This window comes from Haemaphysalis longicornis, unplaced genomic scaffold, assembly GCF_048455015.1.
Source record: "Haemaphysalis longicornis isolate Haplotype H1 unplaced genomic scaffold, Haemaphysalis longicornis Haplotype H1 scaffold_2, whole genome shotgun sequence".
Classification (NCBI taxonomy): Eukaryota; Metazoa; Arthropoda; class Arachnida; order Ixodida; family Ixodidae; genus Haemaphysalis; species Haemaphysalis longicornis.
The window spans coordinates 80,110,689-80,131,021 of record NW_027526295.1 but is presented as its reverse complement, the minus strand read 5'-3'; the positions used below and the strand labels follow the sequence as shown (position 1 = coordinate 80,131,021).

General features: G+C 46.8%; 1 protein-coding gene across 4 annotated transcripts in view; it reads right to left on the bottom strand.

Annotated features, from left to right (window-relative positions):
• LOC144169019 (uncharacterized) overlaps positions 1 to 19,914 on the bottom strand; it is an 89,297-nt gene extending 69,383 nt beyond the window's left edge. For 2 of the 4 annotated variants that reach the window (XR_013322342.1, XM_077698015.1), the window contains exons 1-2: positions 13,339 to 13,763; positions 1,148 to 1,273 (exon numbers count right to left, since the gene is read on the bottom strand). Coding sequence is in view for 1 of the 4 variants with exons in the window: in XM_077698016.1 (XP_077554142.1) it covers positions 1,148 to 1,273; positions 19,671 to 19,709 (165 nt within the window). In the remaining 3 variants the exon portion in view is untranslated. Of the gene's footprint in view, positions 1 to 1,147; positions 1,274 to 13,338; positions 13,764 to 19,670 lie in introns of those variants that run through there. The other 2 variants (XR_013322343.1, XM_077698016.1) reach the window with 2 other exon arrangements.
• Positions 19,915 to 20,333: the final 419 nt, after the last annotated feature.

The following is a 20,333-nucleotide window of genomic DNA, read 5'->3' as shown; positions in this document are numbered from 1 at the left end:
TCTCCTGCCCAATGCCCTCTTGTAGCGCCAGCCGTTAGGCTTGCCGACCTGCGATAATAGCTTTGCACCTACTGCCTACATTCTTGTCAACTTGCAACACATTTGTGTACTCGAGTCAGATCACGTCTGCTTCACTGCGACAGCCAATGCAAAAATATTGAAAATTATTTTCGGCAGCTTTCGAATCCATTTTGTCATTTGCACAGTTCATGCATGTTTTCGGTACTTCTGAAAATTCCAACCATTTTAAAAGTGTATATAGATGCAAAATAAGCAATCACAATAGTGCACGCCGCTACCACGTTTGTGTGCCGTGCAAGTTGCGGGTGCAAGCCTGCCTCGGACAGATCCCAGCATGGCGCAGGGCGACCGGCGCAAGGGCGCCTTGCTGTTGGTGATTCATACTTCAGTGACTACAAAAGTTGGGCGTAGCGACTTGCCTCAGCAGGCAGAAGCCGCAGCCAAGATCTCCTCTCCCCTCCCTCTCAGACTGAACGGGCGTCACTGCTAGTGACTTCTAACGAACTCTAAAAAGAGTGTTGTGTGTCTCAGTACTATGTTCGTGCCGTGTGCACAAAAGCTTGGGGAAAAGCCACAAAGCCATTACGGTGAGAGTATAAAAACCGCCCTTCCAGTGGATAGTTGGTCCATATTGGAGCAAGGAATCAATGCTGTCACTCTGATCAAGTCCTGTACAGTAACCTCGCCCAGAACAGTATTGTTCTTGTATTCTCTTGCCACACAGTAAACCATTAAAGTTTGCCTTTGGCTTTTTGCCGTCGTCACCAAGGCAGCAACCTTTGCTAGCCACTCTTCACAACGCTAGCTCACAACGGAGGCAAAAGAGCACGGTTCGGGGATTCCTTCCCGAATGCAACAGCGAGGATGCAAATATGTAAAATGTAATACGGATAAAAGGAATTAAAGCGTTAATAATTGATTTCATGAAAATTATACTATTCATTAAAATAAAGTATAATACAAGTAAAAAAATATTGTGAGACAATAAGAACAAACATACAACCCCCCCCCCCACACACACACACTACCAAATAAAACATTCTGGAGTCCCTGAACAGGCTACAGCCACTGCTGCCATTACGTGCAGCTCCTGCATAGCTCTGCGCGCACAGAGCGGAGTCCTTGCCTGACTGTGACTCCACGTGCTCCCCGTGATGGCCAGTCTGGGGACTGCTTCCGAGCCCCTCCATCCAAAGAGGCCAGCATCAGGGGCTGGCATGCAGGCAGCTGTCTGGCTCCCCACACACATATCCTAGAACATGTCAAAAACAAAGCAATAGTTCACTCCATGCTGTCAATGGTAGTATATTACAAAGGGGGGAGGGGGAATAAACTGTCACACGAAGGAAATGTGAAAGCGTTCTGCGCAAAATTATTAAACATCCGCTCTCTCCTGCCCCCTCACTGTTGTCTCCTAGTAATGAGGCAGCTTGGAAACCAATTTTGCTTTCACTATAACTCTGGTGAATGAAAAAAAAAAAAAAAAACAGCAAACTAACGAAAAGGACGTAATAACAAGGTAGCTGCAGTGCTTATTTTTTCCTCAATTCTTTTTATTTTGCTCGGCTAAGAGCACGGGTGGCAATACTGGTGCAGCTCCGGATAAAAACTACATTCAAAGAAACGTTACACGATCCCAGGCTTGTTATGAGATAAGTTCCACAAAGTATGCCGACATACACTGCCTTGTTACTTTCATCCACACTGAACACAGAGCCACAAAGGGACCAGCTCTAGATGTGTGCAAGCAGTTTTGTTTACACACTTTGAAGTCCTACCTATGTAAAGCCCGATGCAGTTATGTTTAGGCTTCATTTCGGTGTCACTTGACATGAAATTCTAATTTGAAAGGGTACCAGTAATTATAGAAGAGTACTGTCCCAAAATTTACAGTCTCAGATGTGAATAGCCTCCTTTGCATGAGGATGCACTTTCTAGGAAATTTTTATTTTAGTCAGTCTGTCACATATAAATCACATTTTTTTTTTATGCGTAAGGAACGGAGCTCGGCAGCCAAACGGTTGACATCATGCACACTAACAGCGTGTCGCAACAGGAGCGGCGCACACGTCAGGGTAAGCCGTGAGGGCAAGACCTGACTGCCCACGCCAATTGATGAGGGCACCTAGAGAAGCCATGTCCAAGTATCAAGAGCAGCTAATTCTCCCTGCCAAGAGAGGTTCGGGCCTGCCATACAACCAATATTTTACAGCCACTTTTACTAGTGCCATAGAATGAAAGCTCAAAGCACACTTTTCACTTCTTTGCTTGAATCCGCAAGCTTTGTTTTCTCGAAGAGCTCCATTGTGACAAGTGATAACAAGCTGTGGCAGGCACTTGTGCCAGTTCTTCGTTGCCACCAGAGCCATGTAGCTGATGGCCCCACCGGCACTTTGTTCATGTGCACCACAGCTACCTAGAACCGGTGGTTGCTTGAGGCTGTTGTGTGGAGACGCTTGGCCACCCATCCGGCTCGCCTGAATGAATGGTACCGACTGTCATAGAACACACTTGATACAAGCCTCAGAAGTTGTGGCCAACTGTGGCTCATTTCTCTTTTTGTTTTTTACATTTTGAATTTTGAATATATTGATACTGAAAACCGGAGAAATGTGAGGAAACATTCGTCAAATTTGGGAAAATTTCTTTTCTGGCACATATTCAACCCCTACATTGTGCATTGCTGTGCTCGTGAAAGTATCAAATACAAGGCATTCGCTAGTACAAATCATCGCAGTTTATTTCAGAAAGTTCAATCGGAACAGTTTTTTGTTTAAGCAGAGGAAAAAATTTATGAATTTCAACACCGACATTTCACCAAGCTTTCCACAGAGCGTCTTCGCTGCACGGCATGCGCCTGCCTTCATGAAATACGCCCAAGACAGTGGCTTCGCGCTGCAAGAATACTTCGAGAGAGAGAGAGAGAGAGAGAGAGAGAGAGAGAGAGAGAGAGAGAGAGAGAGAGAGAGAGAGAGATTTTTTCAGTGGCCCTGGTGGTGGCGCGCCCGTTCTACGATTACATGTGGACAACGGCTGGCTGGACATGAGTAGTGCAATCAGTGTATCTCATTCCCGCTAACACGTACAAATAAATCTGTTCAACGCGATGACTCGGTCAATGTTCGCTTCCTAATGTTCGGTATACACAGGAGAAACCACGCATACGTCTATCTACCTCTTTCCAGAGAAGCCCAATTTTGTAAAGAACAGCACGCGTACCAAATTGCATGACAAGGCAGTACAGGCCAGATCACTAGCATGTTTCACGTTCCGATGATGGCTTGAGTACAGCGACTTTGCTTCATTGCAAAGAAAACGGAATCCCACTGCCTGCGAGTTTCAAGCGGCCATGGATGGAGCAGGTTATTCCGTGCAAGAGAGTCGTTTCACGACTTCAGTGCCTGATGCCAGCGGTGAGTGGCTCTAATATCAGTAGCGTATCAGTTTTTAGATAAACTTTCGGCTCACCCGCTTCATCCTCGCTATTACGTATGCGCGTACTCCTTGCAGTTGCGTTTAGGTGGCTTATTGCAATACGAGACTGCCAAATAAAATATGTGCCTACTTGGCACGAACAAAAACTTACAGCCAGAAGTAATATTCAGTTTTCTTTCATTGCTTTGAGGATGAATAGAAGTGTAACATTGTAAATAGTGCTCCTTTGGTTTGATTTCAGAAAATGGACTTTCTGCTTGCTCCCTTGGTCCAAGAGACTGCCCCAAGAGAATGCAGACAAAACAGTACGTGATGAATGAACGCGAACTTCCGGAATCAGACCGTCGCCTGCTGACTATGCAATCAGGGCAAACAGAAGGCATTTCAACGGTATGTGGGCATCACTACATGGTGTATGTCAAGAGGGACACAACGTTGCTAGCGCCTAAAAGCTGTTGCAATCCTTTCTTGGAGCATGACGCAAACCGCCGCGGAACTTCAGTGATCACAACGACCCTAACCGACCTTGATCCTCGTCTGAGGCTCATCCCGAGAAACCGGCTGTGCCAGAAGTGTAATCGACGCTGCTACAAAACGCTAAAAACAGAGGATTCCGGATCTCTCGCCAGAGAAACTGGTGCCAGCAAAAGTGACACAGAAGCAGCAAGCCAAGATGCCGAGGAGGGCCACATAGCCAGCGGTGAGAGCTCGGTGACGAGAAGTCGTCGGCAGACGGACCGAAGTTAGTCTGCTAAAAGGAAGTTTCGTCATATTCACGAAGGGATAGACTGAGGATGCAGACCTTAGGCTTGCCCAACCATCCAGCTCTTCAGCTCAAATTAACACTGAATTTAATGTAGTCGACTATGCGTCACTGATGCAAGATCTCAAGGCAACGTATAATTGCAAACACGAGAGAGAAAAAAAAATCCAAATTCTGTCACCAAGATCGTGGTCCCATAAAAAATTATGGATTTTTTCGGGGCACCGGAGCGACACGCACGTGACGCCGTTAAGCTCAGATCAGAAAGCGGTGTTCTTAGCGTACCTCCACGGAGAAGAAGCCGCCCTTTGAGCGAAGAAATAAAGGAAGCTGTGAGGAAATTTTACGAAGACGACGCAGTTTCCCATTGTCTACCAGGGAAAAAAGATGTTGTTCGCAGTCACCAGAAGCGCCTACTTTCGATGAACCTGCAAGAGCTGCACGAGGAGTGGAAGAAGACCTCTCAATTTAAATGTGGATTCTCTTCCTTCGCCAGCCTGTGTCCTCCACATAGCGTGTTAGCCGGCGGATCTGGCACACACACAATTTGTCTGTGCCTCAAGCATCAAAATATCAAGCTCATACTTCACGCCGCTGGCATCAACACAACAACCGAAGAAATCCTGACGAAGACCTTGTGCGACCTAGACAACGAAGCATGCGTGGTGAACAAGTGTGCCAGTTGCACAGGCAACAGTGGTGTCGAGCTGGAAATACGGAACGCACCCGCTTTTAGCTCCAGGAACATAGATAATTTCCATGTGCAACAAACAGTGGGTCAGCGGCGCACAATGTAAATTGGAAACGATTATCCTGCCACCGGAAGAATTTTGTGACCGATTGTTGTCTATGCTATGTGCCCTGAAGGCGCACCACTATGTCAGCTAGCGGCAGGCGCAATATTTACGCGACTTAAAAAAACACCTCAAGAAAGACGAAGCCATTGTGCTTGAGGACTTCTCAGAAAACTATACACTTTTCTGGTTCAAGATGCCATACAGTCCTATCATTGGGTAAACACGCAATGCACAGTGCACCCATTCGTCGTATGTTTCCGCTCAGAGGACAACGTACTTGATGTCTTTGTAAAATCATTTGTGGCAATATATGACTGCCTTGAGCACATCACTGCTGCTGTATCAGCCTTTCAGGCCGAACTACTAGGACTATTGGCGAAGGACTTGCCTTCTGTGAGAAAAATTTATTACTTCTCAGACGGTGCTTCATCCCTATATAAAAATAAGAAGAGCTTCCTTAACCTCTGCTTTCACGAAAGCGACTTCCATCTCTCTGCTGAGTGGAATTTTTTCGCTACTTCATATGGCAAGAGCACATGTGACGGCGTTGGTGGGGACCATCAGCTGTTTCTGCAGGCAGAAAAGAACATCATCGGAATTACGGTGCTTTGAGTGCCAGATAGCGCTGTGCAAGATAGAAAAGTCAAACTTGCAGAAAGGTTCGAAAAAGCGCTTTCTATCAAAGGCACACGATCCTTCCACCACTTTGAGCCGTCATCCCTTTCCACTCTCCAGGCTGGGCTATCTTCGTACTCGACTACAGTGCATGTCCGTGTCTCCAAAGAGTTGTCGTGAGGAGCTTTGCTGCCAACTTTGTTTTTTTACTAAAATGAAATATGTTCTAAAGAACAGGATGGATACTGTTACCCTCTAGAAACACGTGTCCCGGTCGTTTTTTGTTCCAACAGCTCCTTGGTGACACGCAGAGAAGAGGCTTTGTCAAACAGCGAGGTGAAATGTTGGTGTTGAAATTCAAAAATATTTTTCTCTGCTTAAACAAAAACTGTTTCAATTAAACTTTCTGAAATAAACTGTGATGATTTGTACTAGCGAATGCCTTGTATTTGATATTTTTACGAGCACAATAATGCGCAATTTAGGGGTGAATATGGGCCAGAAAGGAAATGTTTCAAAATTTGACAAATGTTTGCTCGCACATTTCTCATTTTTTCAGTGACAATATATTTTTAACGAGTTGTCCACAATGATGATATTTAGAAAGAAATGATTCATTGGCTTAGAGAGTGTGCTTGTATTCGCTAAAAAAGTTTGAAAATGCGCAATATTGAGCATTTTCGGAATGGTGTAACGAGAACAAAAACAAGCAAAAATCTTAGAAAAACGCAGTGCAGGGCAGTCCAGGGCTTTTTTAACATGATGTCCAGCGAAAATGATGACGATTCGAAAAGAATTGATTTTTTTGTTTTTTTTTTTTGCCAGACCAACTTTGCTTAAACCGTCGAGATAGAAAAGCGGCTAGAAAAAGAAAAAAAAATTTTTGGACAAAAATACTTCGAGGGAGCATTCCAGACTATGTAAGGATGAGCCACAGTTTTTACTGAAAAAATCCGTGATGGTCGACTTTACGGCTGGGACGTTTGGCATGGAATGACCCAGTAGCTTTAGCGTGAACAAAAAAAATATGGCGAAGACCCTGAGCAGCCCGAAAACACTGAGTGCTCAAGAGTGCGTGCTTCCCGGCAACTGCCGAGTGTCCCCAGCTCGCGCACTGGCTTTAAAGGAGCCATGAAGACAAAATACAAGTTGGGTTTATTAGAAAGACTGCTTAACCCCGATAATAATGATACCAATATCATCGCAATCTCCGAACAAATAACAGAGAGATTAAAGAAAACGTGTGAAGCCGTCGCGACCCCCTAGCCAATTTCCCGCAATTTTCTATGATGTCACAGAACATTGTGCGATTGGCGGCCGCCTAATTGACCTGTCGCGACGACACGTGACTGGACGTCTGTAATGGGGCCTCTAGTTCCATTTGACCACATCACTTAAATGCTAACGTGCAGTTAGTGCAATGATAATTATGTTTTATTGTCGGCCTGTATGACGTCGTTCTTGCTCATAACACGTCACTGTGGCGCAAAATTTGAAGGTTTTTAAATACTTCTTGCTTTTTTTTTTTTGTTAGAAAAACATCTTTTGTGGCTGTAATGGAGCTGAGTGAGATACTGAATCCTAGTTTTTTCAAATTAAATGAAGTTGTATTTTCTCTTCATGGCTCCTTTAAGACAAAAAAACAACTGGAGAAAACCCTGAGCAGCACCTCCCATTGCCTAGCAACCGACAACACCACAGCTCACACAACACCTGTTCCACGGAACCTCGACAAGATTCCAGGAATGCTGCAAAATGTGTCGTGTACACATGCGCCGCCGTTGCGCCCCCACTGCTGCACATGTAGAGCTTGGCATCAGGAAGATGGCGATATCGATGCATATGACGATGACTACTACTAGCCCAGCGCAAGGCGACGACGGAACATGAAAATGAACAACTTCAAACTTGTACAAATGCATGGTGATGTGTCCTTCAGTGTTCACTTGGAACGAAATCCTGCAGCTTCGCTATGGTTCAAGCCTTGCAAGACTTAGTGCAACCTTCACCAGCCTTTTTGTTTTGTTGTGCATGTTTTCAGTTTGCGCTTTGATTTTTCTCTCTTCTGAACTAGAGCTGAAGTAGTCGCAACAAGCGCCTGACCCTTAATAGCGACTGAAGACATATTGCATACATGTGAGCACAGAAGGGCAGGCACTGGCCACTGGAATGCTTACACTTTTGGTTGCATCAACCCAAAAGTGTAGCCCATTTACGCACGGCATTGTTGTCTTTGTCATTTGTTGTCATTTTTGTTGTCTTTGTTTGCGCTGCCTCAATTCTGCTATGGTCATTTTTTAGTAAACTTTTGTTATTTTAACAGAAGTTGCTACTGATGCAGCAGCCCAGTACTTCTGTGACGTCAGGCGAAAATTAGGTCTGCAGTCGCCTTGAAAAAGCTGCCGATGAAGAAATAAAACCAAAGCACATCGCTGCCACAATGTGCATAGGGCTGTGTAGAACCCTAGTCCTGCGACTGCAATACAAGCCACGTACAATGACTTGGCTAAGACCATAGCCCATGCAAAAAAAAAAAAAACGAACAAAAAAGTTACCGGGTGGAGCGACTGCCACTTTCAGCTAAAGACAGTTTCCAGATTGCTTTTTTTTTTTCCAGATCCCCAGCACCTGAACACACAGTTGTGAAGTTTAGGGAGAAAATAAAATATTAATTACCTGATTAACATTACCAGTTAACATAGAATAAGCAGTAATGTGAGATTAGGATCGGTTACATTTTGTGTTCTCCGGTCAACCGGCACCCCACATTTCTACATGCAGCACCCACACTCCCACCCCTGCAGGACGACCGGACCCTTGAAAGGAAAGGTGCAAGAAAAAAGCCCATTCACATCCGAGTATTCACAACAGACTTAATAGGTATGACGCAGGTAACGAATAGAAACCACCAAAACACCTTTTTGGAGTAGAGTGACCCAATAGGACTCGTCACTGTTTTTGAATGTTTGGACATGCTACCACACTTCACAGGGAAGGTTGGCTATTTATTCTTATCCACGCTCTTTACATGTCATGGCTACAGGGACGACAGCATTTGGCTTTTATGCAGTACTCCAGCATCTAGAACCAGGTAATGCAGACGATTATTATTATTTTCTTCCAACCTTCCTTCTGTCAATACCCTAAAGGCCAATCATGCTTGCAGGCTTGGCCTACAGAACAAAAGCTGTTTTCATGGAGCAGTTCTGGTGAGCGACGCAAGAAGTGTAACTCAATGGTGTAGTAAACAGGTGTGCAGGCGACAGCCCCACCAAAATCTCTCAGTGTTGCACCCCCTTTTTTTTTTTATGGCATGCTATCACTGAAGGCTTGCCTATAGGGACCGGTCACTGCTCAGAGGGCACGACGAATAAGTACACCTCGCGCCGCCCCGCAGAAGCCTGAGCTAATTTTGGGTCGGTGAGAACCAGACGGCGAGCGCGCGTTCATATATTCTGCACCTCTCGGTTGTTTCTTTTCGTGATTCTGCAATTGTTTTTGAAAGCTGTCTCGTGCTTGAAAACTGTTCTAGCAAATAGTTTCCTCATGTCTGAAGTGCTTCTGTGCGAGTTCCGGACTATTACGGGGCTGAATATACTGCCGGCCTCGCGTGCGCGAGAAGTTACAGAGATTGTACGTTCCCGTGCGTGCGTACGCCCTGAAAGAAATTGATGGAACAGACATTATTGCGAAGTCCCATTCTCAGCCAGGGAAGCTTATTTACAGTGCCAACTCAGGTCAGTATTAATTTTTTCTTGTACCAAAGCCTAATAAAGTGACGCCAGCATACACAACAGCGCTCCACGACTAAAGCGTGTTTGTGTTGTTTCCTGTGTTTGCGCAACCACACTACAGTTACTTTTTCGGTTGCCCTTCTTCAGCTCGGTTGGGTTTGTCATGAATTAACAACGGATTCCAAACGTTATTAGCTGATGCCAAAGTAAACGTAGTTCCACACAGTTGGAAATCTGCTGCAGAGAGGCAGTTGTCTTTACGAAGATTCCGTATAGTTTCGGCTTCCATCTTGTGAGTAATGTTAGAGTCTTAGTGGGTAATTGTGATACAGTTTGTTCAGGCCAGTCAGAATTCTCCAAAAAAGTATTTCTTCCTCCTCCCCATCCTTTGCTTAAGCATTATAACCAAAATTTCACAGTACACAAAACGCATTACAGAAGTCAGCGAGAGTGAATGCAACCTTGCCTTTGATAGCTTTCCACGCTCTTGCTTGGAATGCGTGGCAGAACTCTGTACACTTCGGGGAGCAAAGTAGGGCAGTAAGCGGGATGCCTACTGATCGTCTTGACATTGCCTTTGGCATCACCCGCGAAGTGCGGTGAACATATTCTTGTGGCGCCTTTTCCATCCATTCGGTGCCGTGAATGTCGCTAAACAAAGGTTACTGCTGATAAAACAATAGTGGCAGAAGCCCTAATACCTTGTGTTATGCAAATACTACGACGGCATGCGATTCATCGCAGCGCGGAACACTGAAAGCAACCGTTTTAGTATTACGGCCCTTCGTGTCTGCGCTGCGCATAAACAGTCATTGTACTCATAATTTTACTCCTTCCACTGACAAAAAATGTCATGGCTTTCTTGCTGCTAAAATCCATTTCTTGCAACGCTTATTCTCCATGGCTGCCCAAGAAACCTGTATAGAACGATGGCAGGCTGCCTTTCGCGATTGTGGCAGTCCTTCACGCAGCATTTTGATCCCTTCAACCCTGCAACTTGCAATTATAACTATGTTTCTTAAAAAACTTCCGCCACACAACGCGAAACCACACGCAGCACGCGTGTTTTCCCGTGCGCTGAATGGCCGGTTGCGACATCTAACGACCCAGAGTTGATAATCGGTGGCGAGAGGCGGCGCTGCAGTCGCACACAAACTTCAGTGTCCGGTGCCTATAGAGGAGAAACCAGCAGAACACACAGAGGAACAAGCGTGTTTAAATTACTACAAACTGGGGTGTCCTGCCCCGCGCTACAGAGCACCTACTAACATACCGCAGTGTGCAAGCTTTGCCGTGGAATAAGCAGTCCATGCTTGAGCCCCTATATTCACAACGGCATTCACAATTTGCATAAACAACACAAGGGACATCATAGCTGAATCTGCGGACTCCAGCAGCCGAGGTAGTATGCGGGTTTTCAAAGACACCTTGACCAACGTCACATCTGACATCTGATGCGCTGACAAAATCCCGCTCTGAAACACTCCCCCCCCCATTCCGCAAACAACACGAACAAACCGCGTTAAGGCGGTGATTTGAGCTAGATGGCGCATGATCACGTTAATTCAAAATGGCATTACTAAACAAGCCAAGAAAAGGCACCACACGGCACTGTTGTCTTTTATACTTGAGGCTGACATAATACAAAAAGCAAAAGATAGCGCGAGCAGGGCGTCTATCAATGGACCTCTCCCTGTATGTAAACAACGTGACGTCACGAAGCGCACGTGCGCGACGGGTGGCGCCTGCTGGCGGCCTGGAAGTGCGGTGGCGGTTGGCAGAACGCGCCTGCGCCGACAGCCCGGCCTGACCGCGCGGCGCCCGGAAGGAACGATGTGCCGTTGGTTCGGGCCGTCACTGGCCGCCTACATTGCAGGTGGGGGTCTAGCTATCCGAGCTGTGACCGCCGCACCTCTATGTAGCTTTCCAAATCTACAACCTCCGCAACACTTTCGTTTACCGCAAGGTCAACTGAAGGGCGACGCTTTCGGATAATCAGTGCGCGACAGATCAGCCTAAACGAGTCATTCTGAAGGTTGGTGCTGTTGTGACGCATTCCAGGGATGTTTTTTAAGATTCTTTGTGTTCGGACACATACCAAGGAAACCTTATTCATTGTTGCTTTCGAGGTCCGTTTAAGCTAAGCGTGGTGCCTCAGGCAGCGTATACGCTCCCTGTTTTTGGTCCCTTTGCGTCGCCCGGAGATAGTGGCGTAGACACGATTTCCTGTCGAGGGGAATAAGGAAAGGCAAAGCATGAAAGAATTAAAAAGTAAAATAGGCAGCAACGAAACAAAAATATGAAGAGCAAAAGCCAAAAATTATTCCAATAAAAATATCGTGATGATGTCATTCCCTACGTGATTGACCGATTGTTTTGTTACCTTTTTTCCCCAGTGAAATCGCAAAATGATTCAACGTCATTGTCAGAGTTACATAGCAGCCACATATGGTTAGTGCGTATAGCTTGCAACAGCGCATAAAAATAATTTTCGGTAGTCATTATTTCATGATAGTTAAAGTTAGTGTCCTTGTACGCCCGCTGCATACGCCAGCGTCGGAAGGCCACAACAAAAGAATACATTCACCGAGTTTGTTCGCTTAGGGCAAAGACATTTTTCGAGTCGCTTGAGCGGCCCATCTCGTGCCGAAGGCCCGATGCTACATGTGAGCACGGCAAGCATCTATGTTTTGCCGCATCCTCAAGGCAGAATATAATTGATCAAGGTAAAAATGTATTGCACTTACAAGCAATGAATTTCGTTCGTCTTGAACAGATCCCCCCATAAGACCAAACTTGTCGTTGTCGATCTGTCGGCAGGCGGCTATCGCAGATCCCTCGTCGAAACACTTATTTCACGTCGCCTAAGAAGGTTGCGTTTTTAATACACTACTCTACCTCCTCAAAACATGACAATATTTTGCAGCAAGAAAATTTCCCTCTGCCCCCCACCCCCGGCACTATTTCACTTGACCAATTTCTGCTGGTACTGCATGATAGCAGATGGTTGGTAAACCGCATCATTTCATGGCACGAATCAGCGCGGACTGCCAATGTAGACGGTATGACTGTGCTTTAGAGAACAGCAGAAGTTCGAGAATGGGAAATCTTGCTATGAGTAAGAGCAGACCATGTCGCTGCTTTGGCTGCCAGCCTCTTCGGCACATTGCGCGCATCCACAATACACGCCGAATTTATCTCTTTGGTGACTCCGAAAAGTCTGATGCCGCTGATTCTGCTCTCAAGATTTACGTAGCCAAGAGCACAGCAGCCCACCGGCACCAGAAAAGCGAACACATAAACAAAAACTCCACTTTTGCGCGCTTCTAATGCAGCCTCACTACATACGCCCCGTGCGCCGGTCCGAATGTTTTGCCAACCACCCTCCCGGCCACACCCAGCACGTGCGCTTTCCGTGACGTCACGGCCTCCGCGTAACGCACCCCGGGAGAGGTCCATTTCCGAAGAAAGTTTTTTATCGTTATCTGGACTGCCTGATAACCCACGTTCCAGTGAGAATGACTCCCTTGAAGTCACCAGCGTTACTTGCCACGTGCATGCCCTTTTTGTACTTAAAATGCGTGTTTTTACGTGTCCATTTTCCTCTCCCCCTTCTTGGTATATTGAGAGCAGCTTGCGATGCAAACCTTCAGTTGTTACAGCAGCGCCGTGTGTTGACTTGTCTTGTCCTCCTTAGCAGCATTGTTTTGAATTATCGCGATAATGAAAAAGCCCTGTTTCGTAACATTTGCAAGGCGTCAAGCCAGAGCGCAGGAACCAAGCACTCGCGTAGAGAAAAGTTTCCGCATTTCAGCAACGGCGTACGTATGACATTCCCGACGAAGAGCGTCCAAAACCCGCGTCTCATTGCTTGTCTTGGCCCGGCAGCCAATGAAGCCAAAGTTACCTCCAACCAGAGACGGCGTTTCACAGAAGTCGCACGCAACCGCGTTCGCCCAGCTATATCACATACCTGCTCCTTCGAACGCTTCGCGTCCAACTCCGAATGTGGCCATGTAGTCCAGCGTCATAGCCGCAGCCGTGCGTGCCTCCCTGCGCGCACTTATCACGTGGCGAGCAAATAAAGATAGTTCCCTGGCAGGAGCACTTGTGTCTGTTCGAGCACTCTACTCGCACGGCCGGGGCGGAGCAAGCAGTTCGCCGTGCTTCGTTTGGTCCGGCCGTCCGGTATCCGCATGCGGGGCTGCGAGTGAGCCGGCATCCCACCAAGAAGTAGCAGGAAACTGTTGAATACGCTAAGGCCAGCCAACACGGCTGTCACAGCTGTCACCACAGTGGAAATTGTAGAACTTTCGCGGGGTTGAACCGTCTTGGAGACGGCTCAAGCACGTTTTTGTTTCTTGCTCACACCCCGCGGTTATGGCGGTTGTTATGGCGAGCGTGATATCACGTATTCGAACATTTGAACCACTCAAACGTTTTTTGAGTCTCAAATATCCCTCAGTATTTTTGTCCTGAATTTTTTTTATTGCTAAAACAATAAATTTGCGAAGATAGGAGATTCCGGCGTAGGTAAAGGTTAGCGTCTTCTTTACATTTCTAATGCCTGTTGCGTTTTTCGCTGTGACTCCACTACCGCTCGGTGGCGCTAGCTTCCAAAACGGGTTTCCAAAGGACGGAAGGCTAGACTTGATGCCTACATCGAAGAGCCAATGCATAGCCAATGCATAGAGGTGGCGAAGATGCAAATCCGACCTTTGTGGTTAGCCTTTCTGGACATTAAAGCGGTGTATGATAATGTAGACAGGGAGCGGCTATTGAGTATCCTGGAGGACGAAGGAGGGGGGGGGGGGGGGGGGGGCAGCTTACAACCAAGGGCAAATAGTGTGGGAGGGGATAGCCTACAAGGCAAAGGCTGCTGCACCCCGGGGATCCTTTCCAAGGTAAATATAACTGGTAGCGAAGCTTCCATAGAAGCCCATGCGTTCAGAAAATGGCGGCTCTTAAGCTGCTCATGGGGCTTAGCGCCATCTGTGTGAGGAGAGAACACTTCCGGCGGAACAAAAAAATAAACAGGATGTGACGCAAGATCCGGTCAGAAAGTGACGTCATTTTGGTGGCAGCGGGAAAATTTGACTTCAAAATAGCCTTAGCAGGACTCTCTGATCGCTGAGGGCTCATGTCATTGCCATCTGACGCAAGTTGGCGAGCCCTTGGCGTGTGTGCTTCAAGTCAACGCCAACTTATACTCGTGACTAGAGAAACGCACTTTAGCATACTGTCGTATGATTCATCTCGGGGTTTATAAAAGCATCTTGCATCTTCTCTGGACCTTTATTCTGTATTCATGCCTTCCACTGCTGTATAAAAGCAATCAGTTGTTTATTTTGATTGCAGCGGGTGGCAAACGTACCCCCCCCCCCCCCCCGACCAGAATTTTTTTTCTGCCTTGGGATACAGAGCCCAAAATGACACTTGACCACTCTCCCCGGCCCCCCTTTTATATAAAAAACGTGCCCACTCCTTTCCCCGATACCAATTTCGACCAACGCCACTGCTAAGTTTAATTGCGTCGCACATAGGCGTGCGTGCCTTAAGTATAGATCAAGGTTATATAATGCTTGCAGTTTGTGTACTTCTGTTCTAAGAGAAGAAATAACGCATAGTCATGCTATAATCAAGACATTTGAATTTTATTCCAGGATGAACATAAAACAAATTTACCACACTGCACAAAATGAGCACGTATACAATAAGTACAAAATGTTCGTGGGCACTACATGCATTATGATTTTCCTTACGCGCCGAAAAATTGACTTTACCCGTAACACAAAGCATTATATCCCCCTTCCCATCCCTGCCCAAAGGAATTTCTTGTGATAGCCTTCTCGCGAAGAGTTTCTGAGCAATGAAAGCGTCAACAGCAGAACTACTTCGAAACAAGAGATACGAACTAGGCACTGCATCTTGACGTAGAAAACCGGGCCGCAGGAATGCCGATTCACGAAAGTGCAGCGAGCACACTGCAGCTGTCCCGGCGTCTTATCAAGTAGACAAGGGTTTCTACAGAAGTTCACTCAGCATTCACGCCTGCAATGTCCTGGTTGCATTATTAGGCAAGTGTCGCAACAGATAAGCAAAAGAGGAAAAATGGATCAATGCAAAAGAAAGCGACGGCAGTATGTAAAAGCATATAGCAGGAAAGATCTGGCAGCAGTGCAGCACGGAGCAGCACAACACAGTACTGCGATGGAAATACTGCTTGCGCATACAAGTGCGGAAAGCAACGAGCACTACAAGCGTTGTAATGCAATAGAGAATGATGATGATGGTTTGATTTTATTGGCGCAAGGCCGACACGGGCAAAGAGCGCCAAACATAAAGTTATTTGATGAGGAGACAACACGAAATAAAATCAGTTAAAAACTATGAGTACGGCTGGTGTAAAGGGCCAGGGTGAAGAACAAGAGTGGTTAAAAAATAAATAAGGTGGCTGGTGTATAGGACCAGGGGTAAAGCTATGGGTGGTATGAGATGAGTTGTAAAAAGTGAACTTCTGATAGGAACTTAAACGTGCGCTGAACAGAAAACACGGCATCATCTCCTAAGAAGTATGATGGGTGTGGTGGAATATGTCGTGTGTGTAGTTGAGGGAAGTGTTTGCGTCGTGTAGTGTCGAGTGCCTTACATATTCTATGAGGATGTGGATCACGGATAGGGCCTCTCCGCACCTGCTGCACAGAGGTCTTGGAGATCCAGTGAGCAGGTGCGAGTGCGTTGCGTGAGTGTGCCCTATCCGTAATCTAGCCAAGGCGACTTCAGTGTAGCGTGTGTCGGTGGTGTATGGTCCCAAGTGTGGTTTTATTACGTGTAACTTGTTGTCGGTTTGTTCGCTCCAGTGTGTTTGCCATGTTTTGCGAAGTTGTTGTCTGATGTGTGGTTTCACGTCGGTGTAGGGTAATGTGGTTATGTCTACTGTATTCGAGAGTGTAGCAGCAGCGGCCATTCGATCCGCTGCTTCATTCCCGGCTATACCACAGTGGCCAGGGACCCAGCAAAGGACTAGTTCAAATTTGTGGACATACACAGACATAATACCCTTGACTATTAGATTTACAACGTGATATTTTGAAGACTTTGTTATCGACAACGCCCGCACGACACTGAGGGAGTCTGTATATATAATGGATTGTGGGATGTGACTTTGAAGTATCTGCCGTAAAGATACTGGTATTACTGTTAAGAGTTCTAGTGACATTAAAGGGACCCAGAAAAGCCTTTTGTAAAAGTTCCAAAAGGCCTGTATTGTCACGTAGCACCAATATAGCGATACAATGCCGTTGGAATTATTGATCTACATTCAGTATTAGCTGCGCCAGAAGCAATTAAATGCACCTCTCCCCACTTGCCGATCGACTCCTCCTCCCTCTCTGCCTCCTTCAAAGCAGCTAGCTACATTCCTGCGCCTAGGCTCGCGTCAATCACTGCGGACCCGCCTTTGCCTCGGGATCGCGCAGGAAGGAGGAAGAGCAGCCGGAAGCCAATGGCAGTGACGCCGCCGGCGGCCGACCTTGCCGGCGATTGGGCGAATCAGGGGGCGCCTTCGCCGTTACGTCAGCAGCGATCGCCGTTGCGTCACCCGCGGTCGTCGTTGCGTCAGCCGCGGTCGGCTCGCTGCGGCGTCGCGCTCATCGGCTGAGAAAGGCGATCTTCAAAAATTGTTTACAAATTATCTGTACAACGTATGGGGCTCACACTTGGCTCAAAAATCCCCCGTTATGTGTTCTACCACCTGAATGCATTTGATTGCCACCTTCACAAAGCTTTTCGGGGTCCCTTTAAGGCCGGGCCCATGCGCCGCGCAGGACACAGAGGTGGCAGTTTTAGAGGCGTCCGTATAAAATTCAGAAAATTGATACTTCTGCTGCAAATACAAGAAGTGCTGCAGAATTGCACATGTGGGAGCTCGGTTTTTATCTACATGTGTGAAGGATGTGTCGCATGATACAGGGCGGAGATGCCATGGTGCTATAAAATCTGTTTGAGAACTTTGTATGGTGTCTAAAAAGGAGACGGAAAGCTTTGACGCTTCCTCTCTAACTCTGTAAGAGAAGGGCGCAGAGAACGATGGTCGGTTTAGGAGTAGTGCAGTCATAGACGTATCATAAAAAGCCGATTTAAAAGGATGGTGTGGCATAGATGAAATTTTAAAAGCAAAAAGGAGATCTGTGTATGCTCGCTGACGTTGTAGGTTCCACTTATTACACTCCACATAGAGGCTTTCGACCGGGCTAGTCCGGAAGGCGCCACATGCCAACCGGAACCCCAGATGAAGCACTGGGTCCAGCATTTTGAGGGATGTCTTACTTGCTGACCCATAAACAACGCTTCCATAGTCTAATCGTGAACCTATCAGGCTGGTAAAAACACGCAAAAGAAGTTGTTTGTCAGCCCCATATGAAGAGTGGGAGAGAACCTTGAGTATATTCATGGCCTTTAAGCATTTATGTTTAAGTTGTTTTATGTGCGGAATGAACGAGAGCTTTTCGTCAAGGACTACACCTAAAAACTTGTGTTCATTTCTGACTGGAATTGAGACACCATTGAGTTTGATGTCTGGATCCGGCCGAATGCCGCGCCTTTTCGAAAACAAAACACAAGTACACTTCACTGGATTAAATTTAAAACCGTTGCTATCTGCCCAGCCAGCTAGATTGTTAACACCAAGCTGGACTTGGCGCTCGCAGATAGACAGGTTACAAGACTTAAAGGATAATTGCACGTCGTCTACATAGATTGAGCAGGAAATGGTTGGTGGCAGAGCCTTTCGAAGAGAGTTCATTTTTACAATAAACAACGTGCAACTCAAAACTCCACCTTGCGGAACATCGTTTTCCTGCACATGAACTCTAGAGAGTGCAGTTCCAACTCGCACGCGAAACGTTCTTTCAGAGAGGTAACTGGCAAGCGTGTTCCACATGTTACCCGACATACCAAAGGAATTCAAATCGCTGAGGATGCCGTACCGCCAAGCAGTGTCGTACGCCTTTTCAAGATCAAAGAATACTGTCATACAGTACTGCTTATGGAAGTAAGCATCTTTAATATATGACGCTAACGCAACGAGTTGATCGTTCGTAGATCGCCCCACCCTAAAGCCTGCCTGACAGCTCTCGAGAAGACCGTTTTACTCTAAGAAGTAGGGCAGGGCAGGAGCAAATCGCTGTCCTCTGTTAGCAAATTAGCAGACACATGTGGCTGCCTGCAGCCTGCTGCGATGTGGCCTGGTTGATGGCATTTATAACAGGTCAACGGCCGTTTTTCTTCAAACTTGGAACTCTTCGGTTCGCTCGGGTTGACCGTGTGTGCTTGGGCGGAAACGTTGTCGGGTTTCCCTTGGTTGCTTTCTCTCACTCCTTTCTGAAATTTCTTGAAAGCTCCCGACGGTTGCTTTCGCAGGTCTTCCGAACTTTCCATCCTACGGGAACAGTACTCGTCAGCCAGACTAGCTGCCATTTGCAACGTTTCGACGTTTGGCTTGTCCTAAATCCACAGGCGCATTTGCTCCGGAATCGATGCATAAAATTGCTCCAGCGCAATCAGTTCGATCACACGTTGCTTGTCCTCGTATGCGTTGGCGCTTTTAAGCCATTCTTCTAACAAGCTCATGGATTTGTAGCCGAACTCGGAGTACGACTCCCCTTGACTACGCCTTGTGTTACGATACTTCATCCTCAGGGCTTCTGTAGACAAGCTGTACCTTTTCCTGAGCTGAAGCTTCACTTTTTCGTAATCACTTGCATCTTCATCTGTCATTCTCGCGACTATGTCGGCCGCTTCGTTGGGAAGCAATGTCAACAGGCGTTGCGACCAGGTCTCTTTACCAAGTGCTGCCCTACTACACGTTCTCTCGAAGTTGACGAGATACAAAGTAATGTCACTGCCAGCCTTGAAAGGTTGCATGTATCCGCGCATGTCGAAGCTATCATTGCGTTCAAGGTTCTGCAGTTGCATCTCTTTCAGCTTCAGTTCTACCTCTCGCTCTTTCAATTGCAGGGAGACTGCCTTCCAACATTCCTCTACTTCGTCATCTTTCGCTCCGCATTTGGATATTGCCTCGATAATTTCAGGCTTACGCATCGACTTCTGCACTGTGATGCCTAACTCTTCAGCGAGCAACACAAGGTTGGGTTTCGTTAGCGACGTGAGAATCATGACTGCAGATAACAAAAGTGTCACACTTACACGTACTACTTAAATTAAATCTAGCAAAGTCAAAAATCCTCTACTACCGAGAAAACGTCGTTAATGCTCCCAATGAAGTCAAACAAGCCGTGCTCTCACCAAACGGACGCCAAGGGCCGCCGCCGACGCACGCTCCATACCGCCGCCACCGCTGCCACCAGCTGTTACGTATTCGGCGGCTGGACGACCGACGGGTGCCGAGGAACAGACGACGCAAGCAGTGCCAGGAAGACAATCCCGTTTATTCACTCAGCGACGCGCTTTTTGTGCGCTGTCGAACCAATCAGAGGGTGGCAAAAACAAACAAAAAAGAGGAGCTGATATCGCGGCAAGCAGGCAGGCTTATCAGAGAGCCAGACGAAAGAGCATGGCAGGCTCAGCGAATGTTACAACGAGTCTCCTGTTTATCATCTTCTCGAAGAGCTTACACAGGCAGCTTGTCAGGGCAATGGGGCGATAACTGGCGGGAGAGGAAGGGTCCTTCCCTTCCTTAAGGAAAGCCACTACTATGGCCTCCCTCCAAGAGCGTGGGAAGTGACCCGAAATAAATATTTTATTGCACAGGTGAAGAAGTGTTTCAAGTGTGTCTGCATGTAAGTGTTGTATCATTGTGTATGAAATCCTGTCTGCACCTGGAGCTGAAGGTTTACAAGTACCGAGTGCGACCTTCAGCTCATGAAGTGAAAAGGGGGTGTTATAGGATGAGTTCGACTTATTAGTGTCTCGCAAGGACTTCTTCTCAGATGATGCTTTGTGTTTAAT